At 44.5% G+C, this 27,745-nt stretch overlaps 2 protein-coding genes across 2 annotated transcripts in view; both read right to left on the bottom strand.

Annotated features, from left to right (window-relative positions):
- Window positions 1–27,745, bottom strand: part of LOC145348093 (H-2 class II histocompatibility antigen, E-S beta chain-like) — a 231,901-nt gene that overhangs the window by 7,405 nt on the left and 196,751 nt on the right. The window lies entirely within an intron of this gene.
- On the bottom strand, window positions 1,015–27,272 carry LOC145348229 (H-2 class II histocompatibility antigen, E-S beta chain-like). The gene is made up of 5 exons (XM_080196429.1): window positions 27,153–27,272; window positions 22,376–22,636; window positions 5,281–5,562; window positions 3,851–3,967; window positions 1,015–1,112 (listed from the first exon to the last, which is right to left on the bottom strand). Exons 1-5 carry the CDS (start codon window positions 27,253–27,255, stop codon window positions 1,015–1,017), a joined length of 861 nt encoding a protein of 286 aa, XP_080052555.1. The 5' UTR covers window positions 27,256–27,272.

Below are 27,745 nucleotides of genomic sequence, written 5' to 3' on the forward strand. Positions count from 1 at the left end.
CACAATTAAGTTATGTTAGAAAGCTTGGAAATGTTATTTGGAACACAAATGTTTATTAGTCTGAAAATACTTAGGCAAGCTATAATAATAACAACATGTTAATCTTGACTAAGGGTAGCTGAATAAGTCTGAGGGACCTCAACTCCCAATGACAGCCAAGTAAACCACTTATTGGCCATGACTGAATCCCACTGTGCAGAAAGGGGCCATTCAATCCAAATCTGCACCAACTCAGCACCTCATCCAGGCCCACCCTGTGCCCTATCCCATAATGGCAGACTTGAGACATTAAGGGGCAATGTTAGCATGGTCAATCCACCAACCTGCACATTTTTGCACCGGAAGAAACCAATGGAGAGAATGTGCAAGTGCCACAAGATGGAACAAGGCCAGAATCAAACCAGGAAGGCACCAGTCTAACCACTGCCACTATTCCACAGTCGAATTGCTTTACCACTGAGCTTTACTCTCAGCCTACCTTGAGGGCATGGTCTTTAGTACAGTGGGGTGGTATATTGGTTAGCACTGCTGCCTCAGCACCAGGGACCTGGGTTTGATTTCCAGTTTGGGCCACTGTGTGGAGTTTGCATATTCTCTGTGGGTTTCCTCCCACATGGGGATAGGAATAGAGGGAGAGAGGGTAGACAGAAAGTGATAAGATAATGTTTGAGGCGCTGACAGCTGTTTTCAATGTTGTCAATTCATTACTTGCTTAAGGGTGATGAGAAGTTTGTTCACTTGTTAAAGTTCTGATACTTTGCTTTTTAATCTGACTTGTTACCTTTTTAAATGAATAAACTTTGAATTCACCATTAAGGTGTTTGTCATGTGGTTATGTCTCTAGACCTGATCTGATTTATGATTGGGGTTCACTTGTTTACAATAACCCCACCATAAATCTTGGTAAAACTGACTTTCACCAACACTGGAGTTTGGCACATTCTAAATCCAATTCCTAATCAGTGCAGAGGAAGCTTTACTTTGTCTAAACTGCTATATCTGAGCTGGGTAATTCTAGCTGTCAATGCAATGATAGAAATCCATAACAGATTTGAAATAGTTATTTGCTGAAATACTTATGTGGGGGCCATGATTGCTGGAATCCAGGATTGCTAAAAGTAAAAAAAAACATGGTTAGTTCACCAAGTCAGAAGGTTGTGGGTTTACATCTTATTCTAAGACTTGAGCAGAGGTTAATACACAATGGTGAAAAGCAGGATAGTCATTCCTGGTTTGACCAATATTAAACCATTGCACATTTACAGACAGATTCTGGTCATCATTGCATTGCCCATCTGGGAGTTTGTGGTTTATAAATTGCCCTATTTCCCACATTACAATAGATTTCATTGACTATAAATATTTTGAGACAGTGGTTGCGAAAGAGACTACAAGTTCAGATTTGGATCAAACGTTATTCAGATAATAGATTGAAAGCTTGTCTGAGGAGCATTGACCAGGATGGGGGTCAGCCAGATAAATTGAGCAGTGCTGAATTTTCCCACAATTATAAAAAAGGTTGAGTTAACCTGCTATCAAAGAACAGTACAGCATAGGAACGTGCCCTTCAGCCCACCAAGTCTATGCTGACAGATGCCTCATCTAAATTTTTTTGCCTCTCCATGGTTCATATCCTTCTATTCCCTGTATTCCCTTCTATTCATGTATCTATCCAATTGCCTCTGCAATGTTTAACTAGATCCCATAGTAGCTTGTCAAACAACCCAATGAACAAGATCTCAAAAACATTTAGCATAACAAAACATTATATTGGCAATTTAGTGATTTTTTTAGAAGTGTAATTTGCCTGTTAATGTTTTAAGTTTAATTGTTATGGCTGTAGAAAATTGTGGAAGACAAGCTCTCCTCTCCCCACCCTCACAATAAATGTCATCAAGAGTAGATGGAACTATTCCCACTGCTGAAAGGATCAAGAACTAAAAGTCACAAGTTTAAAGTAATTGAAAAGCAGCAAAAGCAAAGAGAAAAAAATCATGCATTAATTGGTTACGGTCTGGAATGCATTTTGTTGTGAAGACAGGTTTAAATCAAAGTATTCATAAGGAACTATAAAATAGACTGGTCCTTGATGGCCACTGCATCATGTGGGCCAAAGGGCCTCTGCTGTAATAGGATGATAGAGAAAGCAGAAGTGAATTGCTCAGTGCCAATGCAGACACAATGGGCTGAATGACCTCCTTCTGCATCTTAAGATTCCATAAACAAGTATTAAGTTCCAACACCCTGATGTTGACAATTTTCACTCAAGCCCAATGTCCCTTCACATGGTAGTCACAGCTTGTCTTCCTTTGCTAGCTGCATTGCCACCTCAGTGCCTTAAACCCAGAATTTCATAATTCTAGTGGTGTTCAGCACAGTCAAATTCACATGTTTACAGCATTACTTCTCTGCCCTCAACCACAGACTGAAACAATACAATGCTATATTGAATTCAGGGTCTCATTTCTCCTGCACATAATCAACTCTGAACTTCTTTGGTTCTCAATCCTTCATCTCAGATACTTGCAAAAGCTGCAACAATTACTTGTCTGCTACATTTAAAATAAATGTCTGGTTACATTGCAATTTAATGTAGCTCAACTTCATTTTAAATGCCTATAGTGCAGAGTGTGCACTTGTGACCTTTAGTTCTTGATCCTTTCAGCAGTGGGAATAGTTCCATCTACTCTTGATGACATTTATTGAGGGGGTGGGGGTGGGGAGAGTAAGTGCTTGTAGTCTTCCACAGCCATAACAATTAAACTTAAAACATTAACAGGCAAATTACACCTCAGTTTAAAAAAATTCACTTTAAGTTGCCAATATAATGTTTCATGCTAAATTGAGACCTTGTTCATTGGGTTGTTTGACAAGCTACTATGGCACGTACATTGCAAAGGCAACTGGATAGATACATGAATAGGCAGGTAATAGAGAGATATAGAAACATAGAACAGTACAGCACAGTACAGGCCCTTCGGCCCTCAATGTTGTGCCAAGCTAAGTCCAAACTCAAGATCAAGCTATCCCACTCCTTATTCTGGTGTGCTCCATGTGCCTATTCAATAATCACTTGAAAGTTCCTAAAGTGTCCGACTCCACTACCGCAGAAGGCAGTGTATTCCACACCCCAACCACTCTGAGTAAAGAATCTACCTTGGACATCCCTCCTATAACTCCCACCATGAACCTTATAGTTATGCCTCCTAGTAACAGCTACATCCACCCAAGGAAATAAACTGTACTTCCACTCGACCTATTCCCTTCATCATCTTATAAACCTTTATTAAGTTGTCTCTCATCCTCCTCCACTCTAAAGAGAAAAGCCCCAGCTCTCACCTTTCCTCCAGGCAGAGGCAAAAATTAGATGAGGCATCTGTCAGCACAGACTTGGTGGGCTGAAGGGCCTGTTCCTATGCTGTACTATTCTTTAATAGGTTAATTTAAACAACCTTTTATAAAAAGTGGAAAAATCAGCACTGCATTAGTGTGTTATTACATATTAAGCTCCAGAAGGACAATTTGGAAATATCCAATAGTGATTCCAACTACTTAGTCAGAAAATTGTTCAGAGGGAAGGAATTTGCTGCCTGTGGTTTTGCCTTCTATAAAAATTTCCCAGCAAGATTTTTCTGGTTTTGATTAGTTTCTTTCCCCATATTGCACCAATACTCAAAACTAGCCAACTCCCAATACAAGGATTGTTACCACAAGCAAGGTTAACATGTCAACTTTAGGTTGGAAGCCAGGAAGGCTTAATTAATATTTGGATGTTCTGAGCCATCCTCTTTTGATAAGCCTATGAAATCAGACTACCCAGAGCCACATCCTGAGGGTAGGGGTTTCTTACCTTTAGCGTTCCTCAGCTTCATAATCACTCCAGCCAGCAGGATGGTCAGTCCAATTCCAAACCCCACAGCTCCAACAATGATCTTGTGTTTCTCTGATTCAGTTGTGCTTCCCACTTCTGTACAAGTGAAACAATCCAGGCATTACAGCAGCACAAGGTGTTTTATTGAACTAGATAGTATTCTCAGCGACAAACAAGAGCTTGACGGTAGTCACATGACTACCAAGCCATAGGATGATTGACATATGAAAGGAGTTGAGGAGAAAGCTTAAAGGTTCCTACTGATGTGCTTCACAGCACAGTGTGCTACAAAAGTAATTACAAATGCAAATGAAGTAAATCTTTGCTTTCAGTTGTGTTGGCATCTCCAAATCCTGCTGAACCTTGAGCCTCCCACACATGCATTGGCTGGGAATAGGCTACACATGCATGGTTTAGGGCTTAACTGATGTAAAAAGATCAGAAGCATGCATGAGATTCTTTTCCAGCAGGCACATGCAGTTTGGATTACCAACATTAAACATTGAGTACCTTGTGTAGCCCTTGCCTGGCTGACATACACAGGAGATCCCAGGTTCTTTGAGAATTGGAGATGCTGACCATGAAGTTGAAGACAAAGGCCCCATGCACCTACACAAAAATGGAGGCAAAAGCTGGGGAGAAGTAAAAAAATTCCCAGTAAGACAGAGATAAGAAGCAGGGACCAATAAGAGAAACAGCTCAAGATATTCCTTGTAGACTTAAACTAAATGAAAATTGTATTAAAATGGTGGCATGTATTTAGAAGGTTTTGAGGATAAAATGTTGGCAGGCAGTTCAGTTGGAGAAATTTTTAGTACAAAAGGTGTGCAATGACAAAGCGGGATAAATGGTTATCTATTGTGAATAAAGCAGGAAAGCTAGATTTGTTACGAGTGACAAGAAAGTTTAATTTCTTATGTAGGATTCCTTTTACAACATGACATCTATAAAAGGAGACTGCTAGAGCTAATGATGAGTAAAGTCTGGTTAGCACCTCAAGTCCAGTAACAGTCATTACACCCATCTTCCAGAAAATGAAGCGAAAGCAAATTTGGGAAAGATGGCACAATAGAATAAGAAGACTAAGTGGTTAGAAGCACACCAAAATTGAACAGGTAGAGAAACCCAAAGATTAGGGTAAAAGTGGACAGACCACAGAACCCTTGACAAGGCTCCTCAATGGAGAAAATTTACAGCAAGGCTGAATAAATTTATTACAAAGTGATGCTAGGTAGTGGTTCCTCAGGGAAGTGTACCAGGGCTGCCCTTTGTTCACTGCTTACAGCAATAACTGCTAGAACTGAGATTAGTCTGAAATGTAAACTATTTCCCTCCCCTCAGATTCTGACACCTGCTCAGTGCTCCCAGAATTTTGCTTCAAGTTGTCCTACATACATTACGTTTCTTACCCCAGTCTGTGTTCTTGGGTTCATTCAGGCTGCTGTGTTCCACACGACAGGTATATTTATCTCCAGACACAGGCTGACATTGGAGAAGATCCTGAACCTGATAAGTCCAGTCACCATTTGAGAACAGGACAGTGTTGATGACACCATTCGGAACGGGCACTCCATTTTTCAGCCATGTGACCTCAATCTCAGGAGGGTAAAATCCAGTAACATGACACAAGAGCAGGGCTGACTGTCCAGAATGTGGCGTTGTTTTAGGTTGGACAGTGACTGTTGGTTTGACTGGAATAGAGAAAGTTAATTTAGAAATAAAGAACATCGAATAATGGCAGCAAATGTCCGATTTTCATCTAGCCTTACTATTTGTGTAGCGTTTGGGAAGACCTTTTCTGCAAGTTCTGGCCTTCAAATCAGGTGAGACTGGCGAGACTTGCCAGTCATGGAATTGGAACACAGATCCACAGAGAAGAGCTTGTTACCCTGAAGTGTGGGAACACCTTTACCAAGTGGTGGCTTCAGTAAGATTCATGAAAGTGAAATGAAATACCAGGCCTCCTATTGGTCTATTTGTATTCATGCCAAATGGCTCAAACTTGATTAAAAATCTCCAGAAATGGTGACACCTGAAGCAGGGACCAAGGGGTAATTTGATATTCAAGTAACTGGCTGGACGCACCATAAAAGAGTGTGGCTGGGCACTAGCTCATGCCTTTCAGTAAAATGAAAAATGTAATGATAGCCTATTAGTACATTTATCTGATCAAGTTCAATGTCTTAAGGGAAAAGTATGACAGTGAGCAAGATCCTAGATTTAGGTTAAGACTAACTTCAATGAGACATAGCAAGCTAGGCAAGAATATTAATGGGTAAAGAACAGATCTGGAGAAGTGTTCAAAAAGTTGACAAAATCAGTGTATACTCCAAAAGGCAAGAGCTCTATTTGCCAAAATAAGACAGGCATGGGTAACACCACAAAATTAGATTCCAGCATGTTTTGCTTTGAGAACAAAATGCTAGAAAAATGAAGATCTGGCAAAGGTGTGGCTATGCGTACCTGCATGGACCCCTATTATGCCCACCCTATTGTGGAGCACTCTTTATTCCAGTCCTACTCAGACCCACTACTACAACTGCTGCATGCTCTTATCTGGACTTCAAAAAATTTAACTTTGCTTCTCTTATCTTCAGTCCATCTGACACTTCCCCTCCTCGATTCAACTTCCAGTGAAATACCAACCACTGACTCCCAGAGCCACCATGACTACAGCTCACCACTACTTCCTGTAAGGACTGTTTCTCCATCTCCAACACATCTGCTCTGATGCACCTTTGAAAATGGTGCTTGACATTTTTACTTTAACTGATGTTCTTACCTGTAGTTGACAGGGCACTCAACTGGGGGGGGTTTGACTGATTTCTTGCACCTCTCCCCTCCTCTCAGAAGGAGGGTATTGTGGAGGAGGGGGCCCCATCAGTTGCCATATTCAACCATCTTCTGCTAACTCCAACATGCCACCCCATTGTCCTCCTGGTCAAAATTCCACAAGGATTGTTCTGACACCCACAACTCACCATCCCATGTAATTGTAGAAAAAGTGAAACAGCTGCTTTTTTGCCTCCTCAGCATAAGGATCCAAACACTTCAGGTTAAACATTTCACTTGCACTTTTTACAACTTAGTTGACAGTATTTAGGAACATAAGAAATAAGAGCAGGAGTAGGCCATCTGGCCCTTCGAGCCTGCCCCGCCATTCAATAAGATCATGGCTGATCTGTTGTGGCTCAGTTCCACTTTCCCGCCCTCTCCCCATAACCCTTAATCCCCTCTTATCAAAAACCCATCAGCCCACGTCTTAAATATTTAGCGAGGCAGCCTCCACCACTTCAACGAGCGGAGAATTCCAAAGATTCACCACCCTTTGAGTGAAGAAGTTCTTCCTCAACTCCGTTCTAAACCACCCCCCCTTTATCTTGAGGCTGTGCCCCCTAGTCCTACTGTCCTTTGAGCAGGAAGAGTCTCTCCACCTCTATCCTATCCATCCCATTCATCATCTTATGTGTCTCAATGAGATCTCCCCTCATTCTTCTAAACTCTAATGAGTACAAGCCTAGTTTATTCAGCCTCTCCTCAGCTCAACCCCCTCAACTCCGGAATCAGCCTAGTAAACCTCCTCTGCACTCCCTCCAAGGCCAAAGTATCCTTGCGTAAGTGTGGTGACCAAAACTGCACACAGTACTCCAGCTGCAGCCTCACCAATGCCCTATACAGCCGCAGCAAGACCTCCCTACTTTTATATTCAATCCCCATCGCAATGAAGGCCAGCATCCCATTCGCCTTCCTGACCACCTGCTGTACCTGCAGGCTGGGTTTTTGCGACTCATGCACAAGGACCCTGAGGTCCCTCTGCACCGTCACCTGCTGCAGTTTTTCGCCACATAAGTAATAGTCCTTCCTACCATTATTCCTACCAAAGTGGACCACCTCACACTTGCCAACATTAAATTCCATTTGCCATTTCCTGGCCCATTCGCCCAGCTTATCTAGATCCTTCTGCAGACTCTCCACACCCTCCGTGCAATTTGCCGTTCCACCAATCTTGGTGTCATCAGCAAATTTCAACACCATAGACTCGGTTCCCTCCTCCAGATCATCTATATAAATGGTAAATAGCTGAGGCCCCAGCACCAACCCCTGGGGCACTCCACTAGTCACCAACCGCCAATCTGAATAGCACCCATTGACCCCCACTCTCTGCCTCCTATTTGACAGCCAATCCTCTATCCACGCTAACACCTTGCCCCCACCTCCATGTCCCCTTACCTTCTGCAATAACCTCTTGAGGCACCTTGTCAAACGCCTTCTGAAAATCAAGACAGACCACATCCACCGGCTCTCCTCTATCCACCGCCCTAGACACATCTTCATAGAACTCCAATAAATTCGTCAGACACGACTTCCCCTTAACGAAACCGTGCTGCGTATTTGGTACTCCCAGTGTGATCTCTACATTGTGGAGACTAAACAGATGAAACTGCTCAGTCTATAACCTTCCTGTTGCTTGCCATTTTAACTCTGGATCTTACTCATGGCCACATGTTCATCCTTGGCCTATGTTCCAGTGAAGCCTGGCACAAGCTGGAGAAGCAGCAACTCATCTTTTGGTTGGGCACATTGCAGCCTTGGGGCTTGACATTTGATTGCAAGTTCAGTTTTAAAACCCTTAAAAATCTCATGTCTCCCCCCTCCCCACTAGCCCATTTGTCTTTGGTTCTTAAAGTTGCTAATTTTTGTTGCCATGTCTTACAACTCTCCCCTCTTCAGTTCTGGTGAAGGGCTGAAAACCTCTCCAGACAGATGTTGCCAGGTCTGCTGAGTTGTTTAAAAACAGAGTACCCAAGAGCATAAAGAAACAAAATTCAGTTATAACAATGGCAGCTACCCACCCACCAATATGGAAATTTGTTTAGGGGTGCTTCTGCAAAAATCCAACCCAGCCAATTACTTCCTATTCTGTATCATTGGGGAAGTGATGGAAGGTGTTGTCAACAAGCACTTCTCAGCAATAATCTGCTCACTGCACTCTGTCACAACAAGGCAAGACAAACTGCTTTTGACAGAATTGGTTTATTGAAACAATTAGTTAGATACACCTTTGCAGCAAAATCATTGTACACTAGATTAGCATAAAACATGCAGTCCATAGTTAAGCATTAGAAATATCATTTATGGGGTTTCGGCCAAGCACTGTAAAATGGAAGTTCAGCTGACAGACATCTGATGAGCTGACGATAGAATAGCAGAAAAAGCAGTCAATCTCCTCACACCATCCAATGTGATTCTCAGAAGGATCAGTTAGATAAGACAGAACAATTTTGCCAGTGACATACCAAATGAGGAATCTTGTCCATTTGAACACTGGTTCTATTCCACACCACACACGTCAAATCTGACATGATAAAACTGTTAAAGTTCCAGATTCTCTCTGCATGGGTTTTCTCCTCAATATTTGCCTTAAGAGCTAGGAATAAAATTTCAATGAAATTCATTAGCACTCTGGAACACCATGAGGACACAAGGTGCTACACAAGATTTTGTGATGGTTCCCATCATTAGGCATCTTTGAGTGATATGGCAGGCAGCTGGTCACTGCCTGCCAATGATTAGAAATTGGAAACTCAGGAGCCTTTGTATGTGCTCATCTACATCTGGCACAGTAAGTCTCAACATCCAGTTAAAGTCCAGATTTTTTTGGCATCAAGCTTTGAGCACTGCCCTTCTTCAGGTGATGTGGATATACCAGCATTGGACTGGGGTAAACAGTAAAAAGTCTGACAACACCAGGTTTTAGTCCAACCGATTTATTTGATAGTAAACTCACAAGCTTTCAAGGGGTTTCCCTCTTCTTCAGGTGAATGGAGTGTTCTGGCCTCAGACAGAGCATATAAAGCACAGACCGTTTTACAGATTACTGATTAGAATGCAAATCTTTACACCTAACCTGCTGTTCAAGTCCTAAAGTGGCTGACAATGTGTGGAAGGAGCACTGATCACAGGTTAAAGAGATGTGTATTGTCTCCAGACAGTACAGTAAGTGAGGTTTTGCAAACCCACGCAAGTCGTGGTGATTACAGATAGTGCGACATGAACCCAAGATCCTTGTTGAGACCGTCCTCATGTGTGCGGAACTTGGCGATCAGTTTCTGCTCAGCAACTCTGCACTGTCGTGTGTCGTGAAGGCCGCCTTGGAGAACGCTTACCTGAAGGTCAGAGGCTGAATGCCCGTGACCACTGAAGTGTTCACCAACAGGAAGGGAAAAGTCTTGCCTGGTGATTGTCGAGCGATGTTCATTCATCTGTTGTCGTAGGTGAGTCATATTACTTACATCTATATTATGTACAAGCTCAAAGTCCTGGTGCACTCTGCCACCCTGATGCTCCTGCATGAGGTGCAGTTTCGGAACCAAACCTCATTTTATGATTATGTTAATCTGAATCAAACTCTACAGTTCAGGAGGCCATTCAGCTCATTGAGTCTGCACTGACCACAATCCCACCCAGGCTCTTACCCCTTGATATTTACCCACTAATCCCTCTACCCTTCACATCATAGGACTCTTGAGCAATTTTTAGCATGGCCAATCAACCTAATCTACACTTCTTTAGCCTGTGAGAGGAAACTGGAGCACCTGGAGGAAACCCATGCAGACATGAGAATGTCTGAAGTTTGCAGTGACCCAAGCCTGGAATTGAACCCAGGTCCCTGGAGCTGTGGAGCAGCAGAGCTAACCACTGTGCTACCATGCCATCCTGTGAGAGAAAGATCAAACCATTAAATGCTGTTCTCATGGGGAAATCCAGACATTTGATTGTGGTTTCACATTTTAAAATGGACATTGTGGGTCATGTCTACTGAGTTTATAATGAATTAAATCTTTGGATCAGTTTGGTTACAGGATTCAATGATATAACTCTGGATTTACCAAACAGTTTCTAAAATCACAAGATTGGTCTCAAGATTTAACAAGAAATGATTGTTGCATTGAGAATTGGGTCAGTTATTCTGAAAAGGCAGGAAGTGTCCTTGAATGTCAGCTGAACAGCTGTTGGAGCACCTCAGACCCTGGTGAGTTTGGCTTGCACGATTCATATGGGGTGATTCTTCACATGAAGTAGGATTCAAACAGTGGGAAGCAACCGATTTTCCTGCTGGTGGCAGCAACACTCAAGTCTTTGGGATAATTGCAGTCAAAAACATTGATGGAAATGTCCCCAAAGAGACTGTCTTAAAGAAATATGGGGTGAACTGTGCCAGTCTCTTGGGTGTGCACAGCAATCTTTCTACACTTAGTGCTCTGTGATTCACACCATTAAGGGGGCTCCAGGAACCTGACTCACCCAAAGTGGCTGCAGCTATGTGCTGTAAGGCAGGGCAAGTTGCATTTAAACACTAATGTTAGTCATACCAGGAAGATGACACCACGTAAAGCAGCCCCATGGTTCACCAAGAGCTGGGATGGCTGCAGTAGAGGGTTCTTCCAAGATGGTTGCAATGACCTGGGAAGCTGTGGCAGTGGGTACCTGTTCAAGCAAAATGTCCATCTGGAATGTTTATATCAACCCATCCCTGTCACCCTACAGCCTCCCAGCACATGATCCCCTAGCACCTTCCTCCAATCCCTCCGACAAAACAGCCCCCACTCCTTTGTAGAGGCACAGTACTGACATTTGCCAGCTGATTGGAATATGAGGGTGAGTGCACTCTACCAGCCATCAGGTTTTCTATTCTCCCTTCTGTTCCTGCAGGAAGGATGGCCCATGACAAGGGAGGAGTGGAAGAAAAAATCAGAGGTGGGGTCCCAGAGCTGAAGAGAAACAAAGGAGAGCTGTGACTAAATAGGTTGGCATGCAAAATGTTAAGCCACAAAACCTTCATTAATGACCTCAAGTTACCAGCTGCCCAAACACTTGTCCCTCCCTTCCACTGAACCACATGTCTTTTGCAGGAGGACCTGATGAGGCCAGGCTGTTAGGAGTCAGCCCCACCCCATTGTGACCCCTATGGAGACTAGTTGACAATCTGAGGAAATGACCCAACTGAAGACAGGCATCACATGCACCAGCCAACAGTGCAGATAGTTACCTCAGTGCAACATGTTAGTGGTCAGGATTCTGGAGCACAAGTACCATCCAGCTACTGATGCTCATCAGGTGGAACTGGGAACATCTGAGGACAGGCATGGAAATCTGCTAGAGCCAAGGGTACAGCTGAGCACCAGCCAGGTGCCAGGCCTCTGGGATCTGTTATCCTGAAACTGCTGAGGATACAGAAACATAGCCAAGGATTGCAGGAGGGGCTGTCAGCAACTGCTAGACTGTTCGGAGGAGTTCCACAGCCTTCAGTAACAGGAGATGGTGCCAGCGCTGAGCACTGAGGCCAACACTGCAAGAGTGGCACCTGGAGTGGAAAACCTGGGGCAGGAATGCTCAAGTTGCTGAGGACCTAAGAACATGCTCAAGACAGATGGTAATGACCACAGGCTTGACTTAGTCTGAGGACAGAGGCAGAGCTTGGCCCAGATTCAGAGGACCATCATTGAGGACTCGCATATCATGGATAGGAGGCAGTTGGACCTCCAAGACTTGCAGAACCAGATGCAGAGGTCTCTGGAGCTCACTCCAACTGCCCCTCTGTCCAATAGAGGATAGAACATAACAGCGCAGAACAGGCCCTTCGGCCCTTGATGTTGCACTGACCAATTAAGAAAAAAAGCAATGACCCTCTAACCTAAACCATTCCCTTTCCATCCATAAACCTATCCACAAACCTCTTAAACGCCCCCAAACTTGGCAGATCTACAACTGCAGCAGGCAGGGCATTCCATACCCTTACCACCCTCTGGGTAAAGAACCTACCCCTGACATCCGTCCTATAACTACCACTCCTTAATTTAAAGCCATGTCCCCTCGTGCTAGCTTTCTCCATCCGAGGAAAAAGGCTATCACTATCCACCCTATTTAAACCTCTAATTATCTTGTACATTTCAATAAGGTCTCCTCTTAGCCACCTTCTTTCTAACGAAAACAACCTCAAATCCCTCAGCCTCTCCTCATAGGACCTTCCCTCCATACCAGGCAACATCCTGGTAAACCTCCTCTGCACCCTCTCCAATGCCTCCACATCTTTCTTATAACGTGGGGACCAGAACTGTACACAATACTCCAAGTGCGGCCGCACCAGAGTTTTGTATAGTTGCAACATGACGTTGCGGCTCCGAAATTCAATCCCCCTACCAATAAACGCCAAGACACCGTATGCCTACCTAACAACCTTACCGACTTGATTTCCAACTTTCAGGGATCTATGCACATATACACCTAGATCCCCCTGTTCGTCAACACTATTCAGAGTCCTACCATTAGCCCTATACTCTACACATTTGTTATTCCTGCCAAAGTGAATTACCTCACACTTTTCCGCATTAAACTCCATTTGCCACCTCTCGGCCCAGTTCTGCAACTTGTCCAAGTCTCTGTAAACTATGACACCCCTCTTCACTATCTACCACTCCTCTGACTTTGGTGTCATCAGCAAATTTACTAATCCATCCTTCTATACCCTCATCCAGATCTTTCTAAAAATTACAAACAGCAGTGACCCCAAAACAGATCCCTGAGGCACACCACTTGTAACCGAACTCCAAGACGAATACTTTCCATCAACCACCACCCTCTATCAGCTAGCCAATTCCTGATCCAATTAACTAAATCACCCTCAATCCCATACATCTGCATTTTCTGCAGAAACCTTCCATGGGGAACCTTATCAAATGCCTTACTAAAGTCCATATATACCATGTCAACTGCCTTACCCCCATCCACCTCTTTGGTCACTTTTTCAAAAAAAAAATAAGGTTAGTAAGGCACAACCTACCCTTCACAAAACTGTGCTGACTACCTCCAATCAATTCATTACTCTCTAAATAACTATAAATTCTATCCCTAATAATTTTTTCTAATACTTTGCCCACAGCAGAAGAAAGACTCACCGGTCTATAATTCCCAGGAAAGTCTCTATTCCCCTTCTTAAACAATGGGACAACATTTGCTATCCTCCAGTCTCCTGGCACTATACCTGTGACCAATGACGACCTGAAGATCAGAGCCTGAGGCTCTGCAATCACTTCTCTTGCCTCCCAGAGAATCCTAGGGTAAATCCTGTCTGGCCCAGGGGACTTATCTATTTTCAAACCCTCAAGAATATCTAGCACATCCTCCTTATCTACTTCAATACTATCCAGTTTACAACCCTGTAACCGTGTTCTCCACAACTACATTTACGTCTCCCTGCGTGAATACCAAAGAGAAATATTTGTTCAGTGCCTCTCCAATCTCTTCCAGCTCTACACAACTTCCCACTGCTGTCTGACTGGCCCTAACCAATCTTCTATTCTTAACATATCTAAAGAAAGCTTTAGGATTCTCCTTAATCCTATCAGCCAAAGTCTTCTCGTGTCCTCTTTTAGCTCTTCTTAACTCACTCTTTAGCTCCCTCCTGGCTAATCTATAGCTTTCTAGTGCACTACTGAGCCTTCAAGCCTCATCCTGACATAAGCCTCCTTTTTCCCTTTAACCAGAAAATCAACTTTAGTGCACCACAGTTCCCTTACTTGACCATTTCCTCCTTGCCTGACAGGGACATACTTATCAAGGACTCAGTAGCTGTTCCTTGAATAAACTCCACATTTCAGATGTTCCCAGCCCCTGTAGTTTCCTAGTCCAACCTATGCTCCCTAATTCTCTCCTAATAGCCTCATAATTACCCTTCCCCCAGCTATAACTACTGCCCCAGGTTCATGCCTATCCCTTTCCATCACTAAGGTGAATGTAACCGAATTGTGGTCACTATCACCAAAATGCTCACCAACTTCCAAGTCTAACACCTGGTCTGGCTCATTTCCCAGCACCAAATCCAATATAGCCTCACCTCTAGTTGGCCTATCTACATACTGAGTCAAAAAACCTTCCTGCACACTTTGTAAAAACTGACCCCTCTAACAAGTTAGAGCTATAGCTATTCCAATCAATATTAGTAAAGTTAAAGTCTCCCATAACAATTACCCTATTACTTTCACTCCTGTCCAGGATTGTCTCTGCAATCCTTTCCTCTACCTCTCTAGAACTTTTAGGAGGTCTATCGAGGTCACCCTGTTGGGAGTCTTTTCTCCTATTTCTAATCTCAGCCCATACTACCTCAACAGACAAGTCCTCAAACTTCTTTTTTGTCACTGTGATACAGTCTTTGACTAATAATGCCACTCCCCCCCCTTCTACCTCCTTCTCTACTCCAACTGAAGCATTTGAACCCCGGAACCTGCAACAACCATTCCTGACCCTGCTCTATCCATGTCTCTGAAATGGCCACATCAAAGTTCCAGGTACTGATCCACACTGCAAGTTCATCCACTTTATTGCGAATACTCCTCGCATTAAAGTACACGCATTTCAAAGCAAGCTCTACTCCACCCCCACAATGCTGTGCTTTACAGCTCTCATCTATGACCCCCTTAATCTCATCCCTGCTACTCAGGATCCCACCCCCCCCCCCGAATCAGTTTAAACCCCCCTACATAGCCTTTGCAAATTTCCCCCCAAGATATTGGTTCCCCTCTGATTCAGGTGTAGACCATCTCTCTTGTAGAGCCCCAATTGTTCAAGAACCTGAACCCCTCCCTCCTGCACCATCCCCTCAGCCACGAGTTCAAACATTCTCTGTTCTTCTCTAAACTATCCCATGGCACAGGCAAGAGTCCCAAGATAACCACTGTTTCATTTGGCCCTAAGTTTCCACCCCAACGCCATAAATTTCTGTTTAATATCCCCTTCCCTTATCCTACCTATGTCATGTGTCCCCACATGAACTATGACTTGGGGCTGACTCCCCTCTCCCTCAAGAGTCTTGAACACCCACTCAGACATCCTGGACCCCAGCCCCTGGGAGGCAACACACCAGCCCCGAGTCCCATTCATTACTGTTGACCCTATCTGTCCCCCTAACTATGGAGTCCCCAATCACCAGGCCCAATCTTTTACTTCCCCTACCCACCTGAGCCTTCACAGCAGGCTCACCTCCAGAGACCTGCTCCCTTTGCCTATCTCCAGTTGATTCTTCCTCAACTGTAGCCTCCAGGACAGAAAACTTATTTTGGAGGGGAACAGCCCTGGGGGATTGTCTCCCCGATTGCTTCTTACCCCTCTTCCTAGCAGTTACCCAAGAATCATTTTTAGGAGTGACTATCTCTTTGTAACTCCTGTCAATGTCTGCCTCAACCTCCCGAATTATCCGGAGTTCCTCCAATTCCAGCTCCAGCTCCTTAACACGATCCTCTCGGAGCTGCAAGCGTGCACACTTTCTGCAGGTATAATCAGCAGGAACACTACTGGTGTCCCTCACCTTGTACATACTGCAGGAGGTGCAGCATACTGCCTGAACTGCCATCTGATACAATTTCCAGGAGGGAAAAAACTTCCCACACACTTATTAGGTTAGAGGGAGGAGGGTGGGATACTCTACCTGTGTAGAGGATCAGGTTTCCTCTCTGTACCAATTTATAGGGTCAGAGAGACAAAAACTACAACTACCAGTAAGCCTCCTTATGAGGACTTCCGGTTTCTAGTTAATTTAAAAAAGTAAAGAAAATCTACCACTGCTCGCCACTAACAAAAGAAAAAGTTAAATTACCTTAAACTTGAACTCTACACTCGCCCAAATCACTGCCTCTGTGCTGCTCCACAGGAACAATGGCAGGTACCAGGAGCACTAAGGGGGGGATAAAGGCCTTCCCCAATGTCACTGGCTGTCCCCCAACCTTTCCAAATACCCACTTACTGGACACTAGTGCATCTCATGGACAATGGGCTGATTAGGGTAGCACAGCTACATCAGGCCCTATGCCCCTTGCCTGGGAACACCCAGCAAGGGCCATCATAGATGGTGTAGAACAGTTGGCCACCTCCTAGATGTGCATCCTAGGAGGTCACCTACATTTAATGGTAGGTCATGCATTAAAGAGTCATAGGGTCACCAAGAGAGCACTGTAGTATGCACTACAAATATTCACTAATATTCTTGCACCCCACAGGTGTGACTCTGCTGCTTGTGATCAACTGGGTAAAGTTGATGTTCAAGAATGCCTGCAAGGCTCAGTCTTGTTAATTGCAAGAGAGGCCATTCAGACAACTGCATCTGCACTGATCACACCTACCAGAGTCAGTTCCCAGTGCCATGCACCTATGCCAGATGACTGGTTGGTATTCCAGGTGCTCATCCAAAAAAAATGGTTTAGGGTTATGAGGTTACTGGCCCCCAGTGATGTGGAGATGCCAGTATTGGACTGGGGTAAACACAATAAGTCTCAACACCAGGTTAAAGTCCAACAAGTTTGTTAGCAAACACCACTAGCTTTTGGAATGCTGTTCCTTTGTCAGGTGATTGGAGAGTTCTGATCACAAACAGGGCATAAAAGCACAATTTATAGAGTACTGATTAGAATGAGAGTCTTTACAGTTAATCTGCTATTCAAGGCTTAAGATGCAGACAAGGTGAGTAGATAGCATTAAGCATAGGTTAGAGGCATATTGTCTCCAGACAGGAGAGTTAGAGATGTTGAAAGTTCACGCAAGTCATGGGTTACAGATAGTGTGACGTTAACACAAGATTCTGGTTGAGGCCATCCTTGTGTAGGGCTTGGCTATCAGTTTCTGCTCAGTGACTCTGCTGTTGTATGTCATGAAGGCCACCTTGGAGAAAGTTTCTGAAGATCAGAGGCCAAATGCCTGTGACTGCTGAAGTATTTGCCAACAGGAAGGGAACAATCTTGCCTGGTGATTGAGTGGTGTTCATTCATTTGTAGTGTCTGCATGGTCTTCCCAATAGACCATGCCTTGGGACATCCTTTCCTGCAGCACATCAGGTAGACAATGTTGGCTGAGTTGCAAGAATGCACCATGTACTGGTGGATGGTGTTTAAGTGAGATAATGTCATCCATGTCGATGATCTGGCAAGTCTTGCAGAGGTTGCTGTGGCAGGGTTGTGGGGTGTTGTGGTCACTGTTCTCCTGAAAGCTGGGTAGTTTGCTGCAGACTGTTTGAGGTTGTACAGTTGTTTGAAGGCAATTAGTGAGGATGTGGGGGATGGCCCTGGCAAGGTGCTCATCTTCAATGACAAGACTCCAGAGAAGATGTTGTAGCTTCTCTGCCCTGGGGAAGTACTGGATGAAGGGTACTTGTCTGAGGTTGGTGCTGTTTTTTTGCTGTGGTGCATCAGAACTGTTGATTGATGAGTCAAGTACCATATCCTGTTCATGAAGGCATCTTTCAGTGTCTGGAGGTTTCTGTCACAATCCTCCTCTGATCAGATCCTGTGTATACAGGGGGCTTGTCCTTAGGGGATGGCTTCAATATGTTTAGGGTGGAACCTGGGAGAAGTGGAGCAGTGATGTTGCAGGCTTGCAGTAATGAGGTGACTGTCCCTTATGGAGATACATGTCCAAGAATGCAACTGATTCTGGAGAATATGGAGAGTCTGATGGTGGGATGGAACTTAGTTGTTTGTGATTGACATTTTCTTCCTTTGGACTCATGGTGAAAGGATGCATCTAGTGTACAGCATTGGTTGAAGGTCTTGTGCATTGAAGTCTTGTTTGAGCCTGTGCATGTTTGCATATTGAGGTGCGAATTTGGTCCCCATGGCTGTTTGTGTCTGGATGAAGAACTGGTTGTTGAAGATGAAAACATTGTGGTCCAGGATAAAGCAGATGAGTTGTAAAATTGCATCTGGAGATTGGCAATTGTTGGTTTTGAGTACTGAAGCAGTTGCAGCGATGCCATTGTTGTGGGGGATGCTGGTGTAGACTGCTGCGACATCCATTGTGACGAGGAGTGTCCCTGATTCAACTGCTCCATGTGTGCTGAGTTTCTGTAGGAAGTCTGTAGTGTCGCAACCAAAGCTGGGGGGTTCTTTTACAGTGGGTTTCAGGAGGCCCTCAAAGTAGCCAGAGAGGTTCTTGCACAGGGTCCCATTGCCTGATACAATGGGATGGCCAGGTGTTTGCCTTGTCTATCTTTGGAGGCAGTAGAGATCTCCAATGTGGGGAGTACATAGAATGAGAGCAGAGGATGTTCTGAAGGTCCAGATCAAAAGGTCTTGATCAGAATGTTGAGTTGATGTGTGTTCTTGGTCAGATCTGAGTGTAAGTGTTCCTTGTTGTTCAGCTGTTGGTACACTTCTTTGCAGTAATCTGTCCTGTTCAGTATGATGATGGCCCCTCCTTTGTCTGCTGGTTTGATGTGTTGCAGTTGGTTGAATGTGGATCGTGTTCTGTTGTGCTTGGGTGATGTTCAGAGCTGTCTTGAGTGCAGCTGATGAATCTGGTGTTGATGCACCTACTAATGGTAGAGACAAACATGTCAAGTCAAGGGCAGCAGTCTTCTGGAGGAACCCAATTGGACTCTTTCCTTGTCAGTTGCTGCACTGCAGATCTGTCAGCTATTCCAGTTCATTGGCTGTCTCCTTGTGTTTGCTGTTGGCAACTTGGTTTGTAGAAGAACTCCTGCAGCTTCATTTGCCTGATGAATTCCTGTGTCCATTGAGAGACTGGTGGGGGGTCCACTTTGGTGGTGGGGCAGAAAATGAGCCATCGGCTGAGAATTTCTACTTCATCTGGTTGTAGTCTGACATTCTCCAAGGTGGCCTTCATGACATGAGTGCAGAGTTGCTGAGCAGAAACTGATAGCCAAGTTCTGCACGAGGATGGCCTCAACTGGGATCTTGGGTTATGTCACGCTAACCCCCATAAGTTGCCTGAACTTGCAACATCTCACTTACTGTTCTGACTGGAGATAATATACATCTCTTTAACCTATGCTTAATGCCATCTCCACTCATTATCTGCACCTTTAAGACTAACAGATTAGCTGTAAAGACTCATTCTAATTATTCTGTAAACTGTGTGCCTTTATATGCCCTGTGATCAGAACTTTCCACTCACCTGAAGAACAGCATTCTGAAAGCTAGTGGCATTCACTACCAAATAAACCTGTTGGACTTTAACCTGGTGTTGAGACTTTACTGTTTACCCATGTTGATACAGGACTCCTGGTCTGAACTCCTCTGCCCCATTGCCTGCCAGCCCCCCAGCATTGTAAGCCCACAGTGCCAGACAGCTCTGGGTGGCATCCTCATGATCAGACCTAGGCCCCTTACACTCTCCTCTCCCAAAACCCCTGGATTATGGGCCCCCCAGCCTCAGTGGACCTGGGCACCAGGTGTGCAGTCAGAACAAGTAGGAGTCAGACCTTGTTTTGTACCAGAACAGCAACTCACTGTGGCACAGTGAGTTATCACCCTTCTGCCTGGACCAGTAATTGCTGACATGGCCAACCCAGGATCATCATCCTGGTGATATGTGAAGGGGACAGTGGTATGGTGAGCAGGTTTGAAGCTGGTGGACTCCACACCTCATTGAGAACCTTGTGGCAGAGAGGGCTTCCACCACCATCCTGCCTGACCCTTGCCACCTCCTGCCCTCTATTCTCCATGTCTCAGCCTGGGTCCTCCACATCCTCCTGGGGCCCTCCTTTCTAAAGGCATCTGCTTGGGCCCCCTCCATGAAGTCTCCCTGCTGCAGTGCCATGTTCTGAAATGAAAAAGCAGACCACCAGGATGCAGGAGATCCTGAGGGCTGTACTGGAGGGCCCCACCAGAGCAGCCCAGGCAGAACAGCATCTTGCTGTAAGGAGTTAAGAATATGACATTTAGCAAAGAAAACAAAATCTGCTGTATTAAAAAATCAGTCTGCACAGGAAAATACAGAGTCCTCACTTCAAATAATTGCAGCTATTAAACAGCTTTTTACCCCTTTGAGGGGGGAAGAGGAATTCAAGCAAAAGGCATGCTCCAATTGACAGACTTAATCTCATTTGCTAACACAATTAATCCTTTCAGTGAAAGTCAGTTTAAGGCCTCCAAGTTAGAGTGAAAGGGAAAACAAAACCAAATATAATAAATATAGGCATGTGGACTTGGATCCTTGTGCTGGGATTGGCCCACTTATCCATATTTTAGCTTCAGGCCATGACGATGTGGCAAGTATAGAGCAGCTGGAGGCTTGAGATTGACACCATATTGCTTAGGGTATTATTTGGGACAGTTCACTGGGATCACATGAATATTTTGCAAATTAGCTTCCCATAAACATTGGATTTGCTGTTGAGGTTTAACCTCACTAAAGAAACAGGAAAGGTCCTCAATCTAACCTGGACTCCTTTTCAACTCCCATTACCAAATGGTTTCACACTGTCTTCCTGTAGTTGCCATGCTAACAGCAATCACCCAGGCTGACAGGAATATTCACCTATTATCCATTTGGTTTGTATGCTTTGGCACCACTAGGTTCTTTCTAGTACATCCCTGCTATCCATTTGATGTTTAGCATATGAAGCAGTGAGACTGCAAGGCAGCTTTCTGGAAACTTGTGCTGAGGTAGTTCTGATGGACAAGTATTCAAAGAATCCTGTAAGGCCAGCTGACCCATCAATTCCAAAGCTGACAGAAAGCTTGTCCAATTCCCATAACACTACAGATTTACCATGGCTGATCCACTAACTACACATTGGATTGTGGGAGGAAACTGGAGCAAGCCCACATATGGGAGAACTCTACACGTTCAGCTAAGGCCGGAATTGAACCTGGATCCCAGGTACTGTGGTAGTGCTAACCACTGCCACCCACACAAAATGCTCATCTCTTGTTCACATTTCTCATACAATTGGAACAAGGAGCCCAAACAACCATTAGTTCCAGAAGCAAGACCATGCACTTAAAACAGGTACTGTGAAACAAAACCCACTTGTTCATATTCCTTATGTGGCCCTGATTGGGCTCGTGTCTCCTGAAACAGCCTGACAGGAGCCTCAAAGATGGAATAATTTTTGACCAAGTTATCAGTGGATTATTTGGCTAGTTGGGTCAGAATTTACTGAGCATTCCTCCAATGCAGAATTCTACATCTCTCCCAATGTAGAGAGATTAAACACCAGCAGCAGTCTGAGCTCCTTCCCAGGATCTCCATCCACAGGGAGATGTCCTGATCTGCTTGAGTTTATGATTCACTTAGAGGAGGAGGAATGCCAGAATTATCAAGTTTGATCCTATACAAAGGGATATTCAGTAAAACTGCTCTGTATGGTGTGGGATTAAAAGGAGAAACTAAAAATTAAGATGCGGCGATGTGACAAAAACTAAATAAAAATGTTAGCACCACGATTCTAGAAAAGTCAGTGACAACTGATCACAAATTCGAGTCTGAGACCAGTCTCCAGAACTGTGGACGGAGATACTGAGAAGTAACAGACTGGTGGTGATTAACCTCACTGACTACATACTTTTAAAACACCGTCAAACGGGAGAAATAGAATTGCTGCCAGTGTACAGGGAGGGAGTGGGGGGATTGGGAGCACCCAGAGGGTCCCGGGAACAGCGGGGGCACAGCACGATCCCAGTACAGGCCGCTGGTGGCATTTACCCTCCCACTCACCTCTCCGGGACAGCACATCACTTTGGTAGATGGGAACGTTGGTTTGACACATGACGAGTGCTTGCTTGTAGTGCGCTTCCGCCTCCTCTTCAGTCCATCTCTTCACACTCCCCTCCATCCCGTTCTTCACCGCGATGTACTTCTTCTGGTTAAAGTCGAAATACGCGATCAGCTCTTGGTCATAGACATACTGCTCAATATAGGTCCAGTTCCCGGTGTCGTTAAACTTACATCCGCCAATGTAGTTAAAGGAGTGAGCCCCTGTGAAAGAGAGAGACTGAGTTACTGCCCAACACACAGCCCAGAGACACCGGGAAAGGGCAGTCCCATCACAACATGGGGAAGACCCACTCCCCTCCGGGAAAACCCCCACATTGTCTCAATAATCCCAGTAAATCACACCCTGACCCTGTGTAGGGAGGATCAGGACAGCTGTGGGGTCACTCCCCTATCCCAACCACCCAGCACTGCCTGGAAATTGGTTCCATTCTGGATGGAATAAACCATGTGGAACTTAGTGACTGAGACACTAAACCAGCCATGACAAATCAGCTATGATTTCCCATGGGGGAAGAGAAAGAATTGAGGGCAGTCCCAGTGATGAGGTGGCGTGTTAAAGGATGGGATGGTCAGTGAAAGATAGTCACCATAACCCCAGGTGAACATACTGGCTTTCCTCGAGTGATGATCTATAGTCAAAAGATGTGACAGGTCAGTAGGGGACCTCAGCTCTTTTGTGCTGACAAGGCTAGATTTAGACAAGGTAAGCACTAGTTCAGGACTCATGTCCAGAGACTAGGGGAAGGGGAGGTTGGTGATGGAAGGATTCAAGATACTAGAATTGAGGGTACTTGGAGGACAATAAATGACTGAAAAGTTAATACAATGTCATCTAGTGTCAGAGAGCTAGGAAAGGTTAGGTGATCAGCAGTTGGATAAATGGGGGTCAAGGGAGCACAGTCTATCCATGAAATTCAGATTAGGGGAAGGATTCAGGACCAGTACAGAAAAATGGCATGGCGATAACAGGACATGCTCTCAGCTGACTGAATCTACTGCAAGGAAAAATTCAGACAGTTGGTAATGTAGGTTTTTGTCCACTGCTCAGCCCTGCATCAGGGCTCCCAATAGCAATTAGTCAAACCAATTCTGCAGCAGATGTTTGCAATGTATTCAGATTGTGAATATTGTTACAATTTGAAATGTCTTTGTGAAGTGTAATGACATTCACATTTCTTCCAATCAAGATGCACACTTGATGTACTGCACAGTGCAATACTGTTCAAACTATATTGGTCATGTTGCACTAGGAGCTTCAATATAATTGTTAGGATTAAGCACAATTTGCATGGTTTTACCTAGTTACCAGCTTCTGGCCATTCCCCACTGGACCCTGGGGAGCAGCTACCCCAAGCTTCAGTGCCTCCCTCAGCATGTAATCCTGGGCCTTGGTATATGCTAAACAGCTTCAATACTTGATCAGGAACCAAATTTCAGGCAGATCAAAGTGTCTTAGTTGATGATTCCCACAACAGCTGATGTGTTAAAGTCTGTCCCTTGGACTTACAGCAAGTTCAGTGATGCCAAATTACCACAGTAATGCACATGCAAAAAGCTGGGATGGCCCCATTTCCTGGAACGCAATATTCAACTGTTACAGCCACTACAGAATATGGGCAAGTAATCAGAAGTAATGGAAAAACAAAGGGGAATAAATCACAAGCACATGGGCACTTTAATTTGTGTGTATACACAATTCTGACTTTCAATAACACCAAGATCAAGTTGAGGTGGAGGACAAAGGTTTGAGTGGTGAAGCTGGAGGAACAGTATTTCAGCTTGCTGTGGAGTTCAAAAACTGAGATTATGACCACTGATTTATTGTCACATTAGTATAGCAAAATATGTTTCTTGTACTAGACAGGCAAAGCATACTAGACAAGAGGAATGCAGATAGTATTTGTCATGCTAGGATGTGGAGCAAGATCAACTTAAACAAGTCAAGTCCATTCAAAAGGCTGATGCAGCAGGGAAGCTGTTCAAGTCAGTTGGTATGTGACCTCAGATTTGTAACTTTTTCCAACAGAAGGTGGAAGAGTCTGTCATCCTTAACTATGCAGGCTGCTTTTCCAAGGCACCAGGAAGTGCAGACAATGGGTAAGCTGGTTTGAGCGATGGATTGGGCTTTGTTCACAACCCTTTAGTTTGTGGTCTTGGACAGAGCAGAAGCCATACCAAGCTGATGCACCATAGAAAGCATTCTTTCTAGTTGTATCTATAAAAGTTGAGTTTATAGACCCTGACATGCAAAATTTCCTTAGTCTTCTGCAGAAGTAAAGGTATGGTAGGCTTTTGTAAATATAGCTTTGTCAAGGAGAGACTAGGACAAGTTATTGGTGATCTGGACATGTAAAAACATTAAGCTCTTGGCCATTTCTACTTTGTCCCCATTGATGTAGACAGGGGCATGTTCTCCACTATGCTTCCTGAGTGGACTGAATCTCCTTCATTTTGTTGACATTGAGCAAGATATTGTTGCTGCACTAGGTCACCAGATTCCCATTCTTGTACTTGGTCTTGTCATTGTTTGAGATCTGACCCACTACTATGCTGTCATCAGCAAACTTGAAAATCAAGTTGGAGGGCAACTTGGCCAGTTATTCCTTATACACTATATTCCTTATACACCTATGGGTGTACAAGGAATATAGTGAGTACAGCCATGGGCACCAATGTTGAGGATGATGGCAGTGGAGTAGGTTATATTGCCCATCCTTACTGATTGGATCCTGAGCTTCCTAATGCACAGACCCAGAGAAAGCTGAGCTTCAGAATAGTGTTGAAGGCTGAGTGTCAATGAATGAGTCTGCCATTGGTATTGAGTGCAGGGCCAGGGAGATGGTTGTGGAAATAGGTGAACTTTAGTGGATCCAAACAATCCAGGAAGCTCGAATTGATTCTTTCCATGACTAACTTGAAGAACTTCATGGATGACAGTCATTAAGGCATACTGCTTGGCTTTATAGTACTGGGATAGTGGTCATCTTGAAGCAGATAGACCTCAGATTTGTGAAGAGGGAGTTCTGCACTCATTCATAGCTTTTGTTTCACTTGCCTCATTACATACTAGTTTCTTCTGCCTTTCAACTGAAGAAATCATTCATTGACCTCTTGATCCCATGCCTTTATCACTTTAAAAGGTGTAGAAATTGACCAAAAATCATCCACTCCACAGATGCTGCCAAACCAGAGGAATATTTCAAACATCTGTAGCAGTGTATCCAGAGATGTGATCAATTCTCATGCATCTCATTACATCTGTTAACTAGCACCAACACCAGGCTGCATGAATATAGTAATCTGGAGCTTCAACTTACTGGCTGGAAAGGAGTGAAAACCTTTCCACTCACTACCCAAACAAAATAAAGCTATAGCCTGGACCATTCAGCCCATTACATGCACCAGTTAATTAAAAACTGGTCATTCATTTTAATCCCACATTCCAACATCCATCTGTAGCCTTGCAAGTTACAGTACCTCAATGCAGATCCAGGTTCCTTTTCAATAAGTTCAGTGTTTCAGCCTCAACCACCAATTTAGTCAGTGAATTCCAGACACCAGTGATAAGAAATCCTCAGGATCACTACCAATCATCCTTTAGTTTATGCTCCTGATATGAGCAGTCAGGAGGAAATCAAGTCTATCCTACCTAGATCCTTAACCTCCTCTGTTCCAAGCAGAATGACCCCAGCCTATCTAATCTCTCCTCTGCTTAAATTCAAGCCCTGGCAAATTCCAATAAGTCTCCTCTGCACTCAGAGCATTAATGTCCTTCCTGACAAAACTCCAGCATGGCCAATTCCATATGCTTTCTTTATACCAGTCCACCTGTCTTGCCACCTTTGGCTCATTTCCTCAATGATTCAATATCTTCCCAGTTATTGATTATTCTCTTGCTCCATTTGCCCTGGAAATATTTGTCCACTCAAACTATTGATATTCTTTAAGAGGTGATTCACCAGGATGTTGCCTGGGCTGGAGCATTTCAGCTATAAAGGGCTGGTTACACTCAAATTGTCCTCAGAGCAGAGAAGGCTTAAGGGACCTCCGAAAAGAAAAGGCATCAACAGGAAGATTTACTCCCTTCAGTGTCAATAACTAGGAGACATTGATGCAAGGGGCAGGGAATTGGAGATTTCATAGAATCACTACAATATAGATGGAGGCTATTTGGCCCATCAAGTCTGCACCAACTTTCCAGAACATCTTGCCCAGGTCCACCCCATCAATACAATCCCATACATTTATCCTACTAACCCCCTCAACCTATACCCAAGGATTACAAAGGCCAATCCACCTAAACCCACACACCTGGAGTGTGGGAGAAAACTAGAGAAAACCCACAGACAGGGAAACATGCAAACTCCAGTCACCAAGGCCAGAATTGAACCTGACTCCCTGGTGCTGGGAGACAGCAGTGCTAACCACTGGAGAGAATCTAGAACTCACCCACTGAAAGGGTGGAGGAGGAGACGGGAACCTCAACATTTAGATGAGCACTTGAAAGACCAAAGTGCAGGAAAATGAGATTAGTGTGGATTGGTGTTTGACAGCGGGGACAAACATGATGGGCCGAAGGACCTCTGTGCTGTAACTGATTTTCCACTGCGGGGCTGATCGGTTTTATTTGCAAACTTCACAATCATACTTCATATTTAAATCTAAAGAGATAAGGGCAATTATTTTATTTTTCCTCGCTCCCTAACAGGGTTCTTACCGGCCCCGCTCTCTCTCTCTCCATTGAAGATGAGCAGGCTCCAGATGAGGAGGGAAATCCGGATCCAGAGGGATCGGGAGCCGCTCACTGGGAACAGACACATTTCACCCACAGCGGCTCCGAGACAGACTGAACCCGGACTGAGTCCCGCCAGGATTTTAAATACAGACACTGACCAATCACAACGGAGCATAAAGATTGACCAATCACATACTGATACACTGACCAATAAAGAGCAAGAAAGTCACCCAATCAAATCCATACATCAGGGGAACAGGATAACCAATCAGCAATAAGAACACGGGCAGGGAGCCAGAGGAACCAATCAGAGTTTGGAACAGGTAGCCAGTCACAGGTGGGCAAAACCATCCAATCAAAGGCGGGCTCCTGGATACAACAGACCAATCAAAACTGATCTTTCGGGTCAAACCAAGTAAACAAACTTAAATTACATTTGGACAAAGAAAAAGGGGGCAGCTCCCCAAAAGGAGGGGGAACGGCCCGAACAGAAACAAAAGGTACAAAGGAAACTTAAGACACGTCAAATCAAAATGTGATTATCGGGGTCTATAAGGCACCTCAGCCCCTGCGGT

Source organism: Carcharhinus amblyrhynchos, chromosome 9 (assembly GCF_965287045.1).
Source record: "Carcharhinus amblyrhynchos chromosome 9, sCarAmb.v2.hapA, whole genome shotgun sequence".
Classification (NCBI taxonomy): Eukaryota; Metazoa; Chordata; class Chondrichthyes; order Carcharhiniformes; family Carcharhinidae; genus Carcharhinus; species Carcharhinus amblyrhynchos.